This window comes from Perognathus longimembris, chromosome 13, assembly GCF_023159225.1.
Source record: "Perognathus longimembris pacificus isolate PPM17 chromosome 13, ASM2315922v1, whole genome shotgun sequence".
In the NCBI taxonomy this organism is placed as follows: Eukaryota; Metazoa; Chordata; class Mammalia; order Rodentia; family Heteromyidae; genus Perognathus; species Perognathus longimembris.
The window spans coordinates 19479099-19502406 of record NC_063173.1 but is presented as its reverse complement, the minus strand read 5'-3'; the positions used below and the strand labels follow the sequence as shown (position 1 = coordinate 19502406).

The following is a 23308-nucleotide window of genomic DNA, read 5'->3' as shown; positions in this document are numbered from 1 at the left end:
TGCATTATAGAGGCAGAAGACACAGAAGGTGTCACCCCCAAAAGACAGCACACCAGCTTCCTGTGCTGCCCTTCTTCCCTGGCGTTAGAATCACCTGGCACCCAATTACCCCTATACCATCCTGTGCCTCTCCCCAGAACCCAACCCAAACATCTATATCCCTGGTTCCCATCCTAGCTGCATGCTGAGTTCATCTGAGGATACTTTCAGAAAACCCCTGGACTCAACCTCTAAACATGCTGGGCTGATTGATCTGAGGGCACATGAGACACTGATGTTTTACAAAATAAAACCTCCCCAGGTAATTCGTGTGCACACAAACTACACAACTGTCATCTCCACTACTTCAAACTAACACAAAATTCCTAACACTGGTCAGACTCTTCTCATTGTATTTGAATTCCCAACCCAGAGATGAGAACTGGAATAAACCCACAGTTCTTCCATGAAAGCTATTTGAGCACGTGGGAAGGCCTGAGCCAGTCTGTGGGTGCACCTTGTGGCTGGGATGGGCTATCCCAGTACTGCTTTTTCATTGATTTGGAAATCAGATATTCAAGTGTTCAGTCTTCACATAAAGCTCAGTATCACAAGGCATCATCTAAATCAATGGGCATCATACATGTTTTCTCCCTATCAGTAGCACCAAGAGTTGGGTGGTTGATATCCCTGACAGGACCCCCTGAGGGATCATTGGCATGTATTTTAAGCACTGCAAAAATGACTATTCTTACCAGTCATGGTGGTCAACTCATATGGTATCTGCTTGCCCAGAAACTCTACAATCTGCCTTCTATGGAGAATTGGGGAGTACCACTGACCCCACCCCTATGACCCCACCCCTAAGCTCAGCATCCCCTCTGGCTTCACCAAAACAACATGCACAGGAAGGAGCCCTACCTGCCTTTTTAGAGGAGGTGGTGGGCTGGAAGTGGGCTCCTCAGGCTTGGGGCAGCGAGAGGCAACAGGAGGACTGGAGGAAGAGCACAGGGCAGGCTTACCTATTCCTGAGTTACGGTGTTCCTGGGAGAATGGCAAGTTCAAAAAAAAAAAAAGCAGCCTCAGGAGACAGGAAGGAAAAGGTGAGTTAAAAAGAGATACATGGAAGGAGAAGAAGAGGAACACTGAGATGCAGAAGGAGCAGAGGGAAGGCTGACTGAGCTCTGGCAAGCCAGACCCAGCTAGGAAACCTGAGCCCTGGCTCTCTGTCCATGTGAACAACAAGTCCTGGAGTCTCTTCCTCTTGGACAATGTGTGAATCCCACAGGCCTTGCTTTTGGCTCAGACACAGGGCCAGAGCTGGCAGAGCCAGCCCATGCCAGGACATTCCGGGAGTCCTGCTGGAAGGAGCGCTTCCAAACCACTTGAAGGCAGGAGTGTTCTAGTCCATCTGCTAGAATACAGCCCTCACCAACATGGGGCCTGGAGAAGGCCAACTCTTCAGAAGAAGCAATTGAGAACATTTTAGGGGATTAGGATTACCAGTCTTAGGAAAATGTTCCTTTCAAACAAAATCACTTCCTGGGGAAAGTTAGTCCAGGAGGAACATGAGGCTCATCAAGAAGCCATCTCTGATCACCTCCAAACTAAGCAAGGCAGATGGCTGCTCTCCCACAAGGAGCCTAATTCTGTCATGGGTCAGATATCTTCCATGGCCAAGTTGAATCCCTGTTCCCAAGCGTTGATGACACATAGCACATCCTAGGGAAATTCGGGGAAGCAAACTGAACCAGGAACACAGACTACAAGCCAGATATAGAGGAAGAATTGTTGCCTGAACACAGTATTGAGCCTGTGTTCGGCCTCAGCTGACCCTGGTTTGACACAGTACCTGTCAGGCTGCCTGGGGCCTAGGGGTGGAAGAGTGATAGGAAATACCCAGGAGGTTGCTCAAATCCCTGCACATCTCGGAGCCAGCCTTATCTGGATTGAATGAATTTTCACACAATGGATTTGGATAGTACTTTCCCATTCAGCCAGGATCTAAGTACCTTCAAAGGTCTACCCTCAACCTCAAAATTGGCTGTAAATCAAATCATGGTTAAGCAAAACCAAATTAGAAAACAGATATATTTATTGCAGGACATCTGAAAACTACAACCTATAAACCTCATCTTGCCATTTTTTTGGTAAATAAAGTTTTATTGCAACATGGGTGCTCTCATTTGTTGTTTTTCTGGTTCTAGGGGCTTGAACTCAGGGCCTCGGTGCCATTCTTGAGCTTCTTTGTGCTCCAGACTAGTGCTATACCACCTGAGCCACGGCACCACTTTTGGTTTTTTAAAGTCGTTTATAAGAGATAAGAGTCTCATGGACTTTTCTACTCGGGTTAGCTTCGAACCATAATACTCTCAGATCTCAGCCTCCTAAGTAGCTAGGATTATAGGCATGAGCCACCAGCGCCCAGCTCTCATTTGTTTAGGCATCTTCTGCAGTGGTTTTCATGCAGCAAAGGGAGAGCAGAGTCAATACCTCATGGATGTTAGCATGGACTCCGAAGTGTAAAACAGGTACTTTGTGGCTGCATGGAAAAGCCTGCTACCTTCTGACCAAGACACTCAAGTCATTTCACCAGCCCTGGGCTGGCATTTTCTCAGAGCCATCTCTAGCTCGAGCATTTCTGCTCACTTGCCAGCAGGATCTGGTCACTAGAAGGGCAGGTGAGGGAGCATCTGGAATGACTTACCTGCTTCAGGATTAAGGTGCTCTTACTGTTCTCCTCAAACTTGGCCAGCAGCTGATTTGCCATGGACCTGACTTTGTTCTGATTTCTACCTTCCTTCCTGCTGCCACACTCTTGATTGGCATCCAAACTGCGACTGGAGAATGTTGATACCTGTAGAGGTCAAAATAGTACATTGGAAGTCAGCTCCTGGAACCAGGTAACAGGGAGGGGAATGGGACCTTAGAACATGGAACTGGTTTCTCAAAGCAAAACAGCTTCCAGGGACTGAGGAAGATAAGGGCAGACTCATCAGGGTCACCCAGTAGAGACAATATTCACAGGACAGATGTGGCTCTTTAAGGGATGGGCACAGCCAGGCTCAGGAGCCAGACAGGCTTTGAATCCTCACTTTCCATTCTCAGCCCTGTGTAACCTCGGCAATTTACCTTTCTTAAGTTTCTTCATCTATAAATGAGGAGGAACAACCCACTTTAAGTGATTATTATATAAAGAATAAGAATAATTTTATATTATATAAAGAGTAAAAACAATAATATATAAGAATAACAAAGAAGCCAAGTATCAGTGGCTCAAGCCCATAATCCTAGCTACTTGGGAGGCTGAGATCTGAAGATATGGTCCAAAGCCAGCTGGGGCAGGAAAGTCTGTGAGAGTCATTTCCAATTAGTTACAGAAAAAGGCAGATGTGGAGCTGTGGCGCCAGTGATAGAGTGCTACCCTTGAGTAAAAAGAGTTCAGGGACAGTGCCTAGGTTCTGAGTTCAAGCCCTGGCCAAAAAAAAAAAAAAAAAAAAAAGGAAGTGTTGTAGGGGCTGGGAATGTGGCTTAGTGGTAGAGGGTAGAGTGCTTGCCTAGCATGCACGAATCCCTGGTTTGATTCCTCAGTACCACATAAACAGAAAAAGCCGGAAGTGGCGCTGTGGCTCAAGTGGTAAAGTACTAGCCTTGAACAAAAGAAGATAATAGACAGTGCCCAGGCCCTGAGTTCAAGCCCCAGGACTGGTTAAAAAAAGGAATGTTGTGTCATTTTCAAAATATATCATGTGGCTGAGAAAAGCTGTATAGAGGGACGGAGGAAGAAAAAGGGGAGATGTCACTCAGGCACAAGCTCTGTGCTCCCTATTTCTCTTCTCTGTACCTTCTTCCCAAATTCAGCTGCTCAATGTCTGCTGTCTTTTAACAAATGTTAGTTTAGAAATATGTTTGTGTGTGCCTGTACTGGGGCTTAAATTCAGAGCCTTATTCTCTCCCTTAGCTTTTTTTGTTCAAGTCGGGGGCTCCAGCAATGGAGCCCCAGCTCTACTTCTGTCTTTTTGGTGATTATTTGGAGGTAAGAGACTCATGGAGACTCACAGGCTTAGATCTCAACCTTCTGAGTAGCTAGTATTATAGGCATGAGCAGACACCTTTGCAACAAAAGTTGCAAAGATGGTACAGCTTGTTCCTGGGTACCCTTCATATAATATCTGGAATCACCACGACTACTATTACCAAAAGGTTGACATGATATTGTTACGCAAACCACAGACTTTATTTGGATTGCATCAGTTTTCCCAATAATGTCTTTTTTTCCTGTTTAAGACTTGAGTACATGATCCCACGCTGCACTTAGTCATCTTGTCTCCCTGGTCTTTTCCAATGTGTGAGGAGTTTTCTACAAAATTCCTCAACTTGGGCTGCTCTGATGTTTTCTCATGATTAGCTTAGGGCTGTGGTTTCCACTGTGGAAAGATAGCATAGAGATGAATGCCCTTCTCATTCCATCCTATTGGGGTACATGATGGTAACATGACTTAGCGATAGTGTAGGCTTTGATTATAAAATGGAGTCCCTGGTAAAATTGCTCTAGCTTGCTTGCTAATCACAAAAATTGGAAAAACTTCCATGTTTCACAAGCATGTCCCTTCCCCCTTCCTCTAGTTCTCTTCTTACACACCCCAGAACATAAAGAGCTATGCAGTGCCAGGTGGACAGACAGCTTTCCCCAAAACAAAACAGAAACGAGGACTAGGGGTTTAGCTCACGGACAGAGTATGTGCAAGGCCATGGGTTTCTCAGATCAAGGAAAGAAAAGAAGGAAGGAAGGAAAGAAGGAAGGAAAAAGGAAGAAAGAAAGGAATCCCAGGGTTGGAAATATGGCCTCGTGGTAAAGTGCTTGCCTCAGATATATGAAGCCCTGGGATTGATTCCTCAGCACCACATATATAGAAAAAGCTGGGGGCTGGGAATATGGCCTAGTGGCAAGAGTGCTTGCCTTGTAGAAAAACTGGAAGTGGCACTGTGGCTCAAGTGGTAGAGTGCTAGCCTTGAGCAAAAAGAAGCCAGGGACAGTGCTCAGGTCCTGAGTTCAAGCCCCAGGACTGGCAAACAAAGCAAAACAAAACAAAGAAACAAAGGAATCTTCTCCATGGGAATAGCATTCTTAAATTAACCAAGATGCGTTAACATAGGAGAAGTCCATGGGAAGCGTCAAGCCAGGACCAATTGTATCTAAATATGCTCCCTAAGAGGAGCAGTTCCATGGGAAACTGTGTGTTATCACCATATGAAGTTTTGGGCAAACACAAAGCAAAGAGCAACTCCCTGTTTCAAAGCAGGAAGTGTGACCATGCACACTGACACAGGCTGTTTGTACAAGACCAAAGTCAGCCAACAGTGAGCCACAGAGGCTGGTGTTCTAAGATATCAGTGGCTTGTGAATGACCTGGGATCCAGTGGTAAAAACAAATTTGATTTCAGCACGTCTGGAGTGGGCCTCACAGTTTGCATTTCTAGCAAATTCCCTAGTGATGCTAATGCTACTGGATTTTGGACCACGCTTTTGAGTAGAATCTAAAAAGAATTATCTTCTTGTGAAAGCTGCCTTTAATCAAGACAGCTGTCCCTGAAAACAAGCCAGAGACATCACAGAAGGGACAGATGCAAGATGAATTTCTTCCTACTCCAGCTCCTGGGCTGCTAATAACAGAACAAACACCCCTCAAGAAGCCAACGGTGAGAAGGAGGAAAAGATCTCCCTCCTAAGACAACTTGAGTCTGAGGCTTTAGGGAACAGGTAGGAGTGAGCCAAAAGAGATGTGTCTCAGCCCTGGAAACAATTCTGCTCCTCATCTGGGTTATCTCCTTATTCTCTGGCTACATCGTAGCCAAGAATAGGGAAGCTATAATTCTTACAAAGATTGCTAAAAAAAAAAAACAAAAACAAAAAAAAACAAAACTCTGCAGAATCTCCACATGAGAATGATGTGGACTTCAGTGGATAGGATATATATGTTTATGTTTTTAGATGTGAACTGAACTTGAGGCTTCTTTCCTTCTCAACCATGAAACAGAAGTCTCCTCTGATTCCTGTGAGTCAGGCATGATGCACATCAGTCTAAGTCATCTTTAGGTATCAGCTAATAGGCTAGCTAAGCGGGCACATTTTAAACCTCATTGGCATATATACTCTTGCACTAGTGGAACCGGAATTTTATTTTTTAAAACCAAGTATATATCTCTCATCTAGTTAAATTGCCGCTTGGAGAAGCAGACAATGTTCCCCTTCCTCTGCTGAGCAATTTTTCAGAAGCATATAAGAGGATCAGAGCTTTTTTTTTTTTTCTTTGCCAAAGTTGCCTGTAATTTTCTTGCTTTACCAGAAGGTGGCATATGTGGGTATCAACTCATCTGACTATAAACAGAAGAAAACCTGCTTATTATTAATGATGACTCAATATTGATGGACATGTCTTAGATATCATACACCATATTTGTGATTTTGTATATATCTTTTTTTTCTTTCTCTGTCTCTCTCTTCTTTTGAGACAAAGTTTCACTATATATCATAGCTGGCCTTGAAGTTGAGATTCTCTCCACCCCCATCTTTTGTACGGCCTGAATGCTGAGATTACAGGTAAGATCCATCATGCTTAGATTCTATATCATCCTATTAATTTTTAAAAACCCTGAAAATTTTCATCCATATGAAATGTACCATCACACTTACAGAGAAGACCCACTCCCTGGGAGATCATTTCTCAAAGTTACATAGCCAGTAAGTACTGAAGCAAGGATCAGAACCTATCTCTACTCAGCCAAGCCTGGAACCCAGTGATTCATGAAAGAAAAAGAAAACAAAACAAAACAAAACAGTGAGGGGATGGGGGTGGGGAACAGAGCACTGTCCTGCTCAGGGAGGTCTGGAGCCAATGGTTGTCAGGAAAGGAGCCTTTGTGTAATCTGATCCTGTGCACACAAACCTCCTCCAGATTGCTGAGGCCTCTCCGTCTTCGTTTGTTCATGTCGTTCTCTTCGGTTTGGACATCTACCTACAATTGCCAAGAAATCACAGTCAGCTGACGGCCAACAAAGGCTTCATTCCCATGAACATTTTAGAGACTACGGGGCTGGCACTGAACTACAAGTGCACAGCGATTCAGCCTTGCCTGTAAATAGCTGCCAGCCTAATGGATGACATGGCAATAAATTACCCTGCACTTTGATAGAAGCTATGACAGAATTATGTGTAGGTACAATGAAGGAAGTCTTTATCTATCTGGGAAATCAGAGGTTTGCTCCGAAGGCCTGGGAATTATACCCCAAAGGATCATAATGAAACATCCCAAAGCTGACAGAATCTCCGACACAGGCAGGTCAGGGATTGTCACTAATTTAATATGACTTTGGGTTCTCAGCCAGGTCTGCTGATGCCCTCAGTGGAGACCACATAGGGTCTCTCTACTCTAGGGAGCCTCTCCTAAAAAGGCAACACTGGTTCCACTAGATGGGATCATTATTAGGACTCAAATGAGCTGTCCAAGGAACTGGTGGCAAATTACCATGACATCTCATTAGCTTCAAACAGGAGGTGTTTAGTGAGGCTTGAGGACTAAAGAAGGCATATAGTTTAATTTGCTGAGGGCAGTTCGATTCACTGCTTCCCCCTATCAGTGTAACTATTAATGAGTCTTTCACTTTCAAAGGATCCCGAATTCTATAATACAGTATTTGGATGCCCTGTTGATAATCCTCAGCTTCTATTCTTCTGCTGCCTGAATCTAGACATTCAAATCAGAAAAAACTCTCTACCTGAGCCCTTTGCATCACCTCTGGAAGAGCTTCCAAAAGAAACATCTATGCCAGGCTTTCTCTTGAGAAATTAAGGAGTACATGTGCTGGAGTAGGGATAGAGGCTGAATTCACTATTTCCTTTGCATCCTGCTGGGTAAGCCTATCCTTGCTATGGCCTTGGTCTACCTAGACTTCTCTGTCCCCTTTGGTATTAGAACTCTCAACCACCAGCCCAGTTTCTGGGGCCATCTCCCAATAGCTAGCTCCCTCAGAACATTTGTCCCTTCTGCAGGTAGTTGCCTACACTCAAAGTCCTTCACAGTAGGACCTGATTATATCTCAGCCTTTCTTCCATTGTGGATCAGGAAGAGAAGCTATCACTCACTGTAAACTCAAGTATGAAGCCCAGCCAGCCCTATACATTCTCCTTTGCCCAATTACAGGAGGATCCTTTTAGTCCTGCCTGTTCTGAAATAGCCAAGAACTCTGTGTGCCTCAGCAGCCCCTGCAACCCTCTCTGTCTTTCCCCACGGTGCTAGTTCACTAGCATATTCTTTTTTCAAATAAAAGATCAATCATGGTTTAGTCACTGATATTTGTTCAAAAAATTTGACCCAGGCAACATAAAACAACAGATCAAAGGGCCTTCCCTTCAACATTTTCCTCAGCTTCTCATAAATCATTATTTTGTGAATGGAAATAATTTTAGCCCAAACGCTTGGGCAAACACCAAGAGAAACAGATGACCTTATTTTCAACAATGTTGGGGCTTGGAGGTACTGGCTGTCTGGACCCATAGCTCCACAGTCTGTGATTGCCACTCTAGCCCCAAGTTTGGAGAGTTGAAAGTACAGAATGTCCTACCAACAAGAGTGCTTTGTGCATAATCTTAGGGTTTTTCTGTGCTTTTTTTTTCTGGTTTTGTTTTTGATTCCACCTACAATAGGACTTGGCTTTCCCCCCAAAGAGCAAGAGATCTTCCTCTGTCTTTCACACACAGCAATCCAAGGAGGCATTGCTTAAATAATCAGTGCCTGCACAGACCCTACTCAGCTATGCTATCTGCAGACTCATGGAAGCCATCCAGGGCAAATAGGCCCAATTACCAGCTCGTAAGAAGACCCCCCCCCCCAGTCCTTCCAACAGAATATAAGAATCCACCCATCCAGATCCTAAATGCTACAATGAAGTCTATATGGAAAAGTTAGCAATACACATACCCAAAAAAGGGTCTTTACTTTTCCTTATAGGTTTATCATTGAAACAGTCCATCTCAACTAAGAACAAGAAGGTCAAGAAAACTAAACCTAAAAGGTTTATCTAGTTTTTTTTTTTATCTGTATATCTACTTTAGAAATCAAAATAACTCAGAACCTCCATTCCTTTGACCTTATTGTACTCTACAATAAACTGGAAGCCCCAGAAGGAAGCAGATACTCACCATGAGACAAGCATGAGAATAAACTAATAATGAATTTTCTATTCCTATTATGTTTTCCAACTCTTTCACTCTAAGAACATTTTCTTATCTTGACTTCCTAAGGCTTTAAAAGAATTTAGATGCCAAAAGGAATTTACTAAGTGAATTGTTTTCCCTCTTTAAAAAAGACATACTATCTGCCAATCTCATCATTTATTTGGTTAGCATAAGACAACCATGTTCTCACATTTCCTGAGTTAATGTGATCTGGGCTTAAAACAAACAACTTTTATATTTAATTAGCTGGCATAGCCTAACTCTGGAGAAATTTAGACCTGAGTCACTGGAAAAGAGAGAGACAGGCCACTGTTTAAAGCTAAAGCTCTACCACTTGAGTCACACCTCCATTGCTAACTTTTTGCTGGTTAATTGGAGATAAGAGTCTCTCAAATGTATCTACCTGGGCTGGCTTCAAAGCTTGATCCTCAGACCTCAGCCTCCTGAGTAGCTAGTATTATAGGTGTGAACCAACTGGTGTTCAGCTTCTGACTTACTTTAAAAACATTCACCAGGCCATCCTCTTCACTTATCATCCCACTCTTCTAAGGGCCTGAGAGAACTTCCAAAAACACTCAATTACTAAAGCGAGTTTTATGAACAATTTCTGTCATCTGTGTAAATTATCAGCATAAATAGAACAAGGGTATGAAATTCTCCTTCCTCTTTCTCTATCCACATGCAGTAAGAGAAGAAACTAAAACCAGTCTAAGACTTACTCGTGGAGTCCTCTTCCTTGGAATTGTGAGGTTGAGATAGTGATTGGAAATGGATGATTTGGCCAAGCTAAGGTCAGCATTTTCTCCGTAGTCTTTGCGCCAAGAATCTGTTGGGGGATATCAGAGCATAATTGAGATCTTGGGCCTACAAGAGGTTATAATCAGGGATGTGACTGTATCACAGTCTCGCTAGGAAAATTATCTCACCCCAATGCTGTAAATGCCTAAGGGGAGCTTGCTGTGGCTCTAACTGTAGATCCTTCCACACAGACTCATAGACACTAGAGTTGAGCAGAGATGGCACCCCTGTTCAGAGTAGCCAGACCCAACTAAAGGACAGATGTGGCAACATGGGTTCTGGTAACGCCTCCAGCATGTACTTACCCATAGGCCTCAGCGGGGTACCCCGGAAGAGCTCATAGAACTTAGAGAGGTACATGACTATGTTGAGTTTGTCGGGCTCCTGGGCTGATGCCATTTCTTTGCCTGTGGTTACTGGAGGGATCCCAAACTCATGCTCAGCCACATCAAATGCCAACTGGTTGTTTCCCACGGCATCATCTTCATTCAAAGAGTCAAAATTGCTAGAGAGGAAAACCAGATGAAGTTCACAGAGAAGTGAGACAGGCTGCGCATACTTTGTCTATAGGAAGCACTGTAAGATGACCTACACCACATATTGGTGACTGGTGACCCTACCTCCTTATGCCTAAGTCCCTCTTTACTACCTCAGAAGATGGTAACCCTACCCTTCTTGCTCAGAAAGGGACAAAATCAGATACGGCCATGATCATGCCATTGCGCCTGGGCTGAAAGCATCAGGAAAGGAGTTAAATCTCTTGGGAATATTTAGGAACATGTGTGTGTGTGTGTGTGTGTGTGTGTGTGTGCGTGTGCATGCGTGCGTGTGTGTGTTACATGGGCTTCTCTCCAAATAATTAACAACATATGAACAACATTAAGATGAGATTCCCATCCACTTCTCATGACAATATCTCTATAAAGGTCCTAACTGATGATGTTGGATAGGTTTCCATCAGCCCTTTTAAAGGATTTGCTTGCAGGTGTGAGTCTGGGTTGCTGTCAGTGATGATATGAATGTATCATGTTTTGGACATGAAAAAAGTGTCATCTGATCTTCCCAAGGGCCTTGTCATTGTTTTCAATGTACAGATAGATCTCAAGTCACACATAGACAGAATCTAAAACTGACTGTAGCTAAAAGGTTTCCCAATGGCCTGCAGCTAACCAATTTGGGTATCAAACATACCCAATTTGGTCCCCCGATTCAGATTTCCTCGGGATTGTGCTTTGAGGTGGGAATGCTCTGAGGATTTCCAAAGCATGGTGACCAGAGTGGGAGGCTGAGCAGTCATCACTAGTCGCTGTGTTAATTTTGACTCTAATGTATTAGGAAAGCAGCTTATGCCCTCCCACCCTCTTCGCACCCCCTCCACCCGCAATACTACCAGCTCGGCGTGACCCTCATGTATCAGGGACATGGACCAAACACACTGCTGACCCGGAAGTCAATGCAAGAGGGAAAGAACAAATTTCAGAAAAAAACATGCAAAGAGAAAGTTTGAACAAGTGAGGAATCTACACCCAGCACTGGCCTTAGTATCCCTTGTTTTCAAGTTTCAGCTTAGGCCCCAGACTCACATTAGATCTGGCCGGAAGCGGTGGATGATGGCACACAGGGCCAGGCCGCTGCGCCAGGATGTGGTTAGGTCGGTGATGTTGACATGCTTATAGCCCTCAGTCTGTTGCTGGCACCAGGTTAGGAGTTTGTTGGGCCGGATGTCTGACTCTGCAGAGAAGAAACCCAGGCAGTGAGGCTCTGGAGGGATCTCAAGCAGCTGAACCTGAATGTCCCCTTCCACTACTACCAGGGCTGGGAATCAGAGGACTGGTAACAAGGAAAGAGGCTTAGGCATGGATGTAGTCCCTGAGAGCTGATGACTAGGTCAGGAGTATGGCTGGAGGGTAGGATTCTGGGACCAAAAGCAGAATCCCTAGGGCCAACCATGGCCAAACTCCTGGGAAGAGGCTAGGAATGCAGATACTGCTGGCAATGGCCATCTAGGGGAGATGATGTTGCACATGTCGTGGATGGAGAGTGGGTCCTGGGGAGTGTATTGCCTCTAGGAACTCCCCAAAGTAAGCAGCCAGGGATGTGCATTGGAGCTGGATATTGCAGTGCCTAGGAATTCACCAGACATAAGACAGCATTTCAGGAAAATAGACCAATGTAGTGACAAAAAATGTGGAAGCCTGAATGTTGTTTACTATAATAAATGGCAGGTTATAGGAAGGAGGTGTGTGATATATGGAGGGAAGGGAAGAGAAAGGCTAGATTTGCATAGCAAAGGGTCTAGACAGGTAGACATATCTAGAAGTGTCTCCAGGCAGGAGAGAGACCTGAGCAAGGCTGGATGCTGGGGAAGCGCCTCATTGACCCATCCTTCTCCTGCCATTGAGCACCAAGCCCCATACCCAGTGCTCCGCTAGGCTCAGAAAGATCAGAAGGGTGAAGCACAGGGTGCAAATCATTCAGTTGGGTAGACAAGATTCTCATGTGAGAAGAGGAGGAAAATTAAAAAGCAAACACAAAACAAGTTGTGAAATCATTTCACAAGTAAGCATCTGGCATGTCTTAACTCTAATCTATGTAAGGTTGCTACAGGTAGGTGTAGCCTTTTCCTTGTTTTTTTATTATTTTTTTTAATTTTTTTTAATTTTTTTTAATTTTTTTTATTTTTTTGTTTTTTTATTAATTGGACATAAATTTTTTTACAAGGTGTTGTGCAAAGAGGGTGCAGTTACATAGTAGGGCAGTGTGTACATTTCTTATGATATCTTACAACCTGTTTTTCTATCCCTTGTCTAGGTCAGGTTGACATATATGCAATATACAATGTATCAAGAACATATACAGTTTTACAGACCAGAAAGCTAATGAATAGAGAGATGCCTGCCATCTCACAAAGGTAATGGGTAGAGACAGGCTGGCAGCAGAGCCTATGTAACTATAATCATTGAGCAGACCTTCTCCCCAGAATGTCCATCCCAACAACCTGGTTAAGGTCTAAAGAGGGCTGCTTACCTCTTCTGGAAAGGCTAGCAGATCTCCTCACTGATCCCAGTCTCTCAAGAGGGTAATGGTCCAGCTCCTTGGTGATGTACAAATGCTTCACCTATGAATAAGACAGACAGCATACCTGCCCACCAGATTCCCCAAATCCTGGGCTCAGGGCCTCTAAGCTCAACTCACCTTGCTACTGCTGCCCACTGCTTTTCTCATAGATTATGGATCTTAACTGTCCAGAGTGTGGGTAAACTGAGAGGGAACTGACCTAATTGGAAAATTTCAAAATTCCACACTTTATTCTATTGATTGAAAGGGCTGGAAGTTGAGTGGTTCTGATACAATGGGGGAAGCAATGGGGCCCAGGGACATAGTTGGCCTGGAAGAGAGGAGATTCGACAAGGTACATGGCTTGAGAGATGTTTGATCAGCATTGAATACGCATAATTACAAATGAGCACATGTAAATATTTGCACCTATGCCAAGTGCAGCTGCATGTATACATACACAAGTCATATGCATTGCAGTTCCTTCTTGTGGGCTAGAAAGAATGCTGTCTCTATTGTACTCTAGTGTCTTTTGAGGTACTGTTGGCCTTCATCTCAAGAATGGGTCAAGATTTTTTAACATCCTCCCCTTCCCTCTGCTTAGTGCAGGGACTGAGACAGGCCCAGGCATGGGCTTACCTGGTGGGGTCTGACACAGTTTGAGTTGAGGTTTGGGTACCGTGTCCCTGGATCCAATGTATACTGCTCAAAGTTCTTGTTGATGTTCTCTGGGGTCGTTTGAGGTAACAGCCGGTAGAGACTTTCTCTAGAGGGAGGCAGAGCCCAGAGATCATAGATAGCTCTTGTTACCTTAAGATATTTCTCCACCCTCCTCTATTTCCTCTTCTGGGTTCCAAGAGTTTTTGTGTTCTCCTTCTCTGAAATGCTTTGCACTAGGGCCCTGACATCTGCAAAGTGAAGGGAAGGGTAAAGGGGCTGGGAGGAAGGGGTGTCCAGGTGAGGGAGATGTAGTCTCCCTCAGTCAGAAGGCAGGGACACAAGGTTGGCAGCTTGGTAACCTGTGGTGCAACTAGAACCACCACTCAGCCACACTGCCTCCTGTAGCCTGCCTTTACCACAGGCCTCCACACCCAAGGCCATCAACAGGCTGTCTCCCTGCCAGCCCTGACTGTCCCAGTTTGCCAGCTGTCATAGCCACGTGGCCAACAGCAGGGGTCTGGGAAGAAGCCCAGATCTTAGCAGTGGGAAGTCACAAAACTCCACCTCAGGCAGACTACTGAGTGCTGCTCTTAAAGACTCCCTTAAATAAACCACATTGGGTCTTGATCAGATGACAATGGTAGTAAAACCCAACTTCAGGGCTACCCTAGTTCACTAGTTTTTGGCATGAGTGAAAGTCACTAAAAGAGATCACTAAAGATGTCACTAAGGATGATGATGGAGTTTCCTTGAGGATCTCAAAATCAAAGCAGGATAATTGTAAGAAGGTAGGTAAGTGTGAGACAGAGGCTCCAGACGCAGCTGGCCTTGCCCCAACTCCTGCCTGAGCCTTTGACCCAGCCCATCCCCAGATAGGAGCCTTGCTCTCAGAACTCACCTTTCAGCCAGCAGCTCCAGGGGTGGGGTGCCCTGGTCCCAGCTCTTCACCATCCATGCTGTGTCAAAGGCTGCCAGGAAGCCCCGAGCACAGCCTGTGCCCATGGGCCAAAATGGCTACAAAAGAACATTGTTCGGTCAATGCTTACATAAAAATCAAATGTTTTCCCTTTGAGAAACAGTCATTCAGTTGAAGGGTCTTTGTGCTTGAAGATTTGAGTGGGAAGGCCATGGCTAAAATGCTGGACCTTGTCACACACCCCTCTTTATTCAACTTATACCCTGTAAGACCTCAGTGCTGATAGGCCATTCAGGGCCATTGAATGAAGAAAAATGTCCCAGTCCTTCCGTCCTTAATGTCTACACCAGGGTTGCTTAATTTTGGACCTCATCAGAGAGGTCAGCACAGAGGAATCTAAAGGAAGGAGAAGAAGCTGTAGTCTCCAGATAGGTGGGCAGGTTCTTAGAGAGGCCTTGCCATAGGCCTGCCCATTGGCCGAGTACATCCTCTTCCCTGGCATATATAACAGGAGATGTTGCCAACCAGAGAACAAATGTGCGGATCTTTCTCATATCAAGATTGAGGGGCTCCAAATGTAGGTGGTACCTCGAGCAAGCTGTCACCCACGAGGGCTACAAGCAGCTGGTGTGACTGACGCTCTCGCACCAATGCTGCATTCTCTGAAGCATACATGGAAGTGAAGTCAAACATGGCCACATCAGGCTGCCCATAGTGATTCATTGCAAAGTCTAAGGATGGCAGTTGGTAATTGGTAGCAAAGTCTGCAGCTTCCCGGGCATAGGAGAGCAAGTTTTCCTGGTTCACATTCTCTGCACATAGCAGCATCTCCGTATCAATGTAGTCCTGAGAAAGATCAAAATACAGTGTAAAAAACATCCTTGTTGGAAGTGGCGCTGTGGTTCAAAGTGGTAAGGCACTAGCCTTGACCACAAAAGTTCAGTGATGGCACTTAAGCTCTGAATTCAAGCCCTATAACGACCACCACTACCACCACCACCAACAAAACATCCAAAACCAAACAAACCCATTTTGTTAAGGGCTCAGATTTAGACTCACTTTAGGCAAAGGGACTTGGGATGAGCCTGTATCAAGAGGCTAATCAAAACAGAAATAGAAAATCAGAGACAGGACTAAAGAGGAAATAAACCAGCCAGCTGTGAGGGTTAACATAGTTGTGATCAAGCATCAAATTTGGCTTTGAGCTTTTTGGCACCCAAGGCAAAAGGGAAATGTGATATGTAGCAGGGCTTTCCTTATCAAAAAGAAGGAAGCATATCAATTCCTCAAGGGAGGCAATTTTTTTTCTGGCACCAAATTCTGAAAGCTCTAGCTCACATAGGAATTTCAGAAGAGGACATCGAGAGTTGTAACGAACAGTCTACTTGATAACGGTTTTGGAGCCCATGTCATGTGGCTGGTTCTTCTGATAACTTTCAATACAATTACAAGACAAAGGAGCAAGTCAGTAAGTGTGATTTAATAACAGATTAAGCTAAGTTAACATGGTCCAGCTATGCTGCGTTGGGCAGCCAAACAAGACTAGTGAAAGAAATGTTTGCTTAATATAACTCTCAAACTTTCTTTCCAGGCTCAGCTGGGAGCTGCTCACAGCTTGGCTTTGCTCACTGTTCTGCTGGGACCGAGTATTCTGAGTTCAGGGGACTTGAAAGTCCTCTGGAGATGCAAACAGACTTTGGGCCAAGAAGTATAATAGAGTGCTAGAAATCTGGGCAAGTTACTTAAGTGAGCTCTGATTTGTAAAATGCAAATAGTGAAATCTACTTCTCGGAGCCATCTGGGGACTAAGTGAGACTATATACACGGAATCTTTAGTCCCTTGTTTACAAGGTCTTAGGAAGTACTCAATGGGTAGTACTAAAGGTAGCATCTGGTGAGGTACCACCTGGACTTACCAAGAGTACTTACACAAGTGTCCAGAGGCATAGCCTCAGCTATAGCCAGAGTGGTCACCTGTCTCCATTTTCTGAAGAGCCATGATTTCAAATATCTTGTTTGTGAATCTGACATTTCCTTATCTAAATCACATGCCCCAAATTGTGCCCCTAGCATGGTCCCTCCAGCCCAGTGTCAGCCTAGAGTCTCTGTTTGTTCCTAGAGCCTGCCTTGGAGGTATAAGGTGAGATGAAGAGTCATGGCAGAACCTGCCCCAGACCCACTAAAGTAAACCAGAGGAATGAAGATGCTATATATAAAGCCACTGCTTTTTGTGGATCCACCAAGCAGAGAAGTGGTAGCCTCTGGAGGGAATGGACCTCCAGGATGGGCTGAGATGAGAGTTCAGGGCTGCTGTGGGGGTCCTAGGTGAGGGGGTAGTAGTAAAAGGAGCATGCCAATGAGAAAGAGAGAGAAGAAAACACCCCCAGAGCTCTTTGAAGGAGAAGGAAGGGACTTAGTGAAGATGACATGAGTCTAGGATCCATTCCCAGCTCCTCCATTGATACCATGGGACCAGAGAGAGTCATTCCCACCCACCTGTGCCACAATAGGAAGGTCTTTGATGACTGCCAAGGAATCAGTGGTCATGAGCAACATGTTATTGCCTGACCAAATTCCCTGGGATGTTTGAAGGTGACCTCAGCATCCCAGGAGACCGGAGTGCTCTGCCGAATGAATCGCAAAATCCTAGTCTTCCTTTGCAATGGTTTCCACTGAACCTGGCCCACATACCCAGAACGGTCTGGCATTTTCTCTTCAGTCAGCTTCTGACCAAGGAGGACATCTCAGGAGGGATGCCACCTCCCACACTCATCAGTAAGTAGCTGGGAAGCAGATGTGGAAGCCTGGTGCTCTATTGCTGCTGTGCCCAGCTAGCTTCACTCAGCTCCTACCCACAACCTCTGCCCATAACAGAGGCTCTTAGCTAAGGCCTGAGCTGGTGTGGAGGCGGCCCAGGGGAGGGCTGGGTTACTAATGCTGCCCGGCCAGCTGCCAGTACAAGCTGGTGAGAAGCTAGGCACATTCTTGTCTGACAAGCAGCAATGAATGGTTCCCGTGCTGCCTGAATTCCAGGCTGGCATCAGGAGAACACACTGACCCAGGGCTGCACGATCCTTATCTTGAAGAGATAGCAGCCGGGGCAGCAACAGAGGCACGAATGGGCTCTGGATGGCGAATTCTAAGAGCTGCCAGCCCAGGCACCACCCTTCCATGGGCTTCCTCCTTCCAGCTCTGTTTACCCTCTTACATTTAACAATGCAAACCTATAGAGCAGAGGTCAAGAAACCAGGAAGGACAAAAGGGAAGGCATTCAAACAAAGCTGAGAAGTTACAGAGGGAATCTACAAACCCACTGTATGCCAGGCATTATATTATGTTCGTAGGTGTTGTGCATATGTGTACAGATATTTGCTCCTCTCACAAACATTTTAAGAAATAAATAATTATTATTCCTATTTTGTACATCTGAAGACTAGGGTTTAGAAAAAATAAGCAGCTTAATTTCCCTTCTGATATGGGGCCTGAATTTAGAGCCTCTCACATTCTTTGCTTGGTTTGTCTGCTTGGCTGGTGCTCTATCATTTGAGCCATATCTCCTCTACCCTGGCTTTCTGCTGGTTACTTTGGAGATGGAATCCCAATCTTTGCTGCTCATGCTGGCTTGGAACCTCAGAGCTCTTGATCTCCATCTTCTGAATAGCTAGGATTACAGATGTGAGCCAGTAGTACATGGGTAGTTCATCTTTTTGAGTACATGAACCCTGAGATTTCCCCTGTGATGAGGGCATAAAGTTCATTAGCAAAAGCATCTCCATGGTCCATCAGGACGGACTAGAAGCCTCTATCTGTCTCAAGAAGAAGGGGTGACTAAGACTTAGATATACCTTGGTAAAGGTTTTACACCATTACACACCTCTACATCTCTACATGTGTGGGTTTCTTTATCCAGATCTCATGTAATACCAAGAGCAAGGAAGGGGTGGGTGATTGGCCTGTGCCCCCTCCTCCACTTGCTCAGTTTCTGGCAGGGCAGTGTCTTCGCCCACATCTGCTAATGCTGCCACCTCTGGCCACAAAAGGAAAGACGGGGTAAATCCCAGCTAAGGAGTACGTACATTAATGATGACACCTTTGTCAAGCAGGCTCTGCTTCTTGGCTGTCATGACAAAGTAATGGGTGCAGTCCTTATAGTAAACAATGTTCTCAAGGTCGATCCCTGAAAAGAGAAGTATTCAGATGAGGGCTTCCTTCCTTAGTACCCATTGCATGCTGGGAACTATACCTTGCCCTATCACAGGTCTTATTATTTAGGTGCAGAATATTCATGTGAGACAAGTGTTTAAGACATACAAGGCTAAGAAAGATAACACAGAGTTCCAGGTATTACCCAAGTCAGAGAAGCTAGCTTTTATAGTCTCACAAAGACATTGTGGGAGTCACAACTGCCACAGGCTTTATGGATCAGTATTCCTTAGAGCTGTAACAAGTGTTGCAGAAAGACCAATTGCTCTTATATGGCCATGGCCATGACTACGGAAGCAAAGAGATGATACTGCCAGGATGTGAACTCAATCCTGGATGGCTTTCAGTCCCATCCCATTGTGAGCTCCATGTAGCAAAGGTGCACAGAGCTGTGGAAATTCTCCAAGCTTTTATCTACATGTGAAAACCCAGGTACAACAGTAGGAAAAATTCAAGTCAGAGGCCTGAGTTCTATTTTTGTGTGTGTGTGTGTGTGTGTGTGTGTGTGTATGTGTGTGTGTGTGTGTGTGTATGCGCATCTTCTAACAACACTTTCTTTTGGTTTTGTTTTCTTTTCTGTTTTAATAAAGGGTCTTGGCCTTGAGCTATGATCCTCCTGTCTCAGCCTCTCATTATAGGTAAGTGCCAGTGCGCCCCCCCCCAACTACAAAACATTTTAACACAAGGTTTCTATGTTTAAAACCATGATTTAAAATGAAAGCTTGGCTCTCTGTTCTGGAAAAGAGGAATGGGGTGGTGGTGGTCCAAGGCGAGCAACATAGATAGGTATCACCCAAAAATTTAGCACATAAGCAGATTAGCATCTGGCTGCCAGATGTCTTATGCCTGTAATCTTAGCTACTTAGGAGGCTGAGATTTGAGGATCACAGTTCCAAGCCAGCCCAGGCAGGCAAGTTTGTGAGACTCTTATTTCCAGTTAACCACCAAAAGAGCCAGATGTGGAGCTGTGGATTAAGTGGTAGAGCACTAAAGCCTAAAACCCAAGTAAAAGTTCAAGGCCCTTTGTTATAACCCCAGTACTTTCACCACCACCCCCAAAAGTAAATTATCAGGACTCCATTCCCAATCGCCTAAATCAGAAACTCTAGGGATTGGGCCACTATCCCATATTTTTAGCAAGATCTTTGGTGATGCTGATGTGGATTCAGAGAATCAGCTTATTTATAGGGAAAGAAAGGCACAAATACACAGTGACCCATCTGCTACAGCAGGAGGCATGCTGGGTAACCATAGCAACACCTTTATTACAGTTAAATAGGAAACAGCCATCAATGCCAAGGGCCCCCCAGAGAATCAGGAAATTCATGCTGTCACCATGTGAGGATACTGCTGTGAAACAATGGCCAAAGGTGACAAGCAGGGCCAAGTTTAAAGGAAGCTCATTGAAACATTTAGAAAAACATGCTCAATGACCTGTCATCATTCATATTTGGTTGTTCCAAGATTTATTTGCCTGACTTTTGAGAGGAAGGGAGGGTTGAAGAACTCATAAATCATTCAAGAGGACAAAATATACTGGAAGGAAATAAAACTCTCCATCGTAACTTCATAGTAACTCATCATAAAATAGTGCAACCGTGCAGACACTCAGAGGGTTATAAGATGGACACACATCACTGTGTGTGAGGCACAGGCTTATTCATCACCTAAACCCATTCCTAGAAAATGAGCTTGTAGATGTGAGTCCACAGAAACAGTTACATATATAACAGTCAATTAATGAATGGTCTAAATCACAGCCCAAGGTTTAGAGGGAAGGACAATTAAGTATGTTTGGCTTTGTGGTCCATGTGGTTTCTATTACACACATAGTGGAATCAGCAACAGGCAACAATCTTTATTTATGGGCATTGAAATTGCATATTATTTTTATTTATTACCAAATACCTTTTGAACGTTTCTTTTCTTTTTTTTCTTTTTCCTTTTGTATTAGTCCTTTAAAAATAGAAAGCCAACCAGGCACCAGTAGCTCGTGCCTATAATCCTAGCTACTCAAGAAGTTGAGATCTGGAAGATAGCAGTTTGAAACAAGCCTGGGCAGAAAAGTCCACTAGACTCTATTACCAAAATAGCCAACAAAATGCTGAAAGGGAACAAAAAGGCTGAAGCTGGATGCCATTGCGTAGTGCCTATAATCCCAGTTATTTAGGAGGCTGAGATCTGAAAATGTGGTTTTTAAGAAAAGCACAATATCAAGGTGTTTGGGCGCTATGATGATTAGAGTTGTGTACAATGTAGATATGCACGTGGAAAATATTTCATTACTTGAAAAATTTATGTGGCAATTAAAATTAGGTGTTTAGATAGGAAATGATTTCTTTTTAGTATAAAGATGAAAATAATAGTGTTATACTTTTTAAAGCCAGGTATCAGTGGCTTACATCTGTAATCCTAGCTACTCAGGAGGTTGAGATCTGAGGATTATCGTTCAAAGTCAGCCCAGGGAAGAAAGTCTGTGAGATTCTTATCTACAATTAACTACCCCCACCCCCACCTCCCAATATGCCAGAAGTGTCTCAAGTGGTAGAGTGCTAGCCTTGAGCAAAAGAAGCTCAGGGACAGCTCTTGGGCCCCAAGTTCAAGCCTCAGGATTGGTGAGTGCATGGGCACACACACTATTGTTACACTCTTTTCAAGGAAAAATACGTGTTTTTAGTCATGTTCAAAAGGAATTTAAAACAATCTGGAATTTTACCTAGAGAAGGAAGTGGTACATTCTTCTATTTACCTTGCCCTGCTCTGTTTCTACCATCCTTATCACCATGTAAGAAGTCACAGTTTACTTGTTTATTGGCTGTGGAGCCCCATGGAATCTAATGGGGGAAGGGAGAGGGAAGGAAGGAAGAAGGAAGGAGGGAGAGAGGAGAGAAAGAGAGGAAGGGAGAGGGAAAGAAAGGGAAAGAGAGAAATGGAGACAGAGAGAGAAACAGAGAGATCTTGTCTCCTTCGTTGGTCCACTTCAGGCCCTGGATAACATTCAGTATGCAGCAGGCATCTAACCTATCTTTTGAGTGCATAAATCAGTACCTTTAACCTCTAGGCTCATGTCTGGGTGACAAATGCCAGCCAGGAAGTATCTCTGATCCCCCTTTACATTCCACCCCCAGGGCAGAAGAGCTGATTGCTGTGTGGAAGTACCTGGACGTCACAGGGTTACTGGCTCCCTCCTCAGAGCGTCATCTCCCTCATCTCACACTGACCCTGGGTGCACCTGTTTACCCTAAATTAGGGGGCTTTATGTGGGTGTTCTGCTCTAGACAGGGAGCTACTTTAGGAGGGATAGTGTCAGCTTTAACTTTGTCCCTCTAAATATTGAGCATGGCATATGGCGGGCATTCGGTAGACATCTGCTATCTGTTAGTAAATGCCTCTTATCAATTTTGATATACAATATCCAGAAGGTTATGTCAGGGACCGTGCCCAGGTGTTCTACCAAGGAAAAATCTCTGTTTCTACTCTCAGAGTGAATGAGTCCTCCATTCCAGGGGTCTTCAGGAAGCCAGTATGTCCCTCTGTATGCTTGAGAATCACAGACAAGGGGTCTGGTTACGAGACAGGTGAGAGCCTCACCTGTTTCTTCTTTTAGGTCCTGGAAGAATTTCTGGTTGAAGATGAAGGCGACACCACTGATCTCTTCTACCTTGGCCTCAGCTGTGCTGTTCCTGTTGATGAAGTTGGCAGTGATGGCAATAGCCAGTTTCCCTCGGAATTCTTTTCTTCGGAACCCTGAGTGTGGAAAAGGACAACTGCGTCAATCCTTTTTGATTTGGTGCAAACACCGAAAACATACTTAAGAAAGCCACTGTCAGTGCCCTGAAGGCCAAAGAGATGGAGGCAGAGAGGCCGGGTTTGTCCTCATCAAGCATGCCTGTCACAGAGGCTTTGAGCTATCTTAACGTGTAGGACAAATATCTTGCTGAGATTTTGACAAGCAGAGTGAGCTCCTCTAGTGGGAGATCACAGAGTGGCCTTCCACAGAGATGGCAGGCATGTTACTCACCATGAAGGCAAGGCAAGGTGGCAGAACTGTTCCTCATCTACCAGATGTCATTGGGGACCATGGCATTATCCATGGTCTGATAGTACTATTTGTATAAATTAGCATGGCCTGCAGGTTAATCTGGGGGTAAGGCCAAGGTAAGTGTTACATTTCCTGGCAATGGGGTTCTCTCTTACCTTATGTGAATTTCACTCCAAGTAAGCACATTATGCTTGCAGCTTTAGGACCCAGAGAAGTGCGGCTCTGTATCCTGCCAGGCTGGCAGGACTTGCCTAACTTCCCAGCAGTGAGTGTGCTTGAGAGTTATGAAGAGTGGGCCACCTCCTTTGGTTAGTGGCATACTTAAATGTGAGCAAATGCCATTAATAGCATGAAATGTTTACCTTGGATAAAGTGGCTCTGGAAGTGCTTGGTGCCCTGGCTTGTATATTGATTGGCA

General features: G+C 44.7%; 1 protein-coding gene across 5 annotated transcripts in view; it reads right to left on the bottom strand.

The window, feature by feature from the left end:
- Positions 1–23308, bottom strand: part of Mical2 (microtubule associated monooxygenase, calponin and LIM domain containing 2) — a 190002-nt gene that overhangs the window by 84055 nt on the left and 82639 nt on the right. For 3 of the 5 annotated variants that reach the window (XM_048359414.1, XM_048359415.1, XM_048359418.1), the window contains exons 7-17: positions 22440–22595; positions 18722–18822; positions 15234–15491; positions 14628–14743; positions 13709–13835; positions 13040–13130; positions 11596–11743; positions 10318–10517; positions 9934–10040; positions 6927–6995; positions 2687–2836 (exon numbers count right to left, since the gene is read on the bottom strand). In XM_048359414.1, coding sequence (XP_048215371.1) covers positions 2687–2836; positions 6927–6995; positions 9934–10040; positions 10318–10517; positions 11596–11743; positions 13040–13130; positions 13709–13835; positions 14628–14743; positions 15234–15491; positions 18722–18822; positions 22440–22595 — 1523 coding nt within the window. Of the gene's footprint in view, positions 1–900; positions 1024–2686; positions 2837–6926; positions 6996–9933; positions 10041–10317; positions 10518–11595; positions 11744–13039; positions 13131–13708; positions 13836–14627; positions 14744–15233; positions 15492–18721; positions 18823–22439; positions 22596–23308 lie in introns of all 5 variants that reach the window. The other 2 variants (XM_048359417.1, XM_048359416.1) reach the window with 1 other exon arrangement.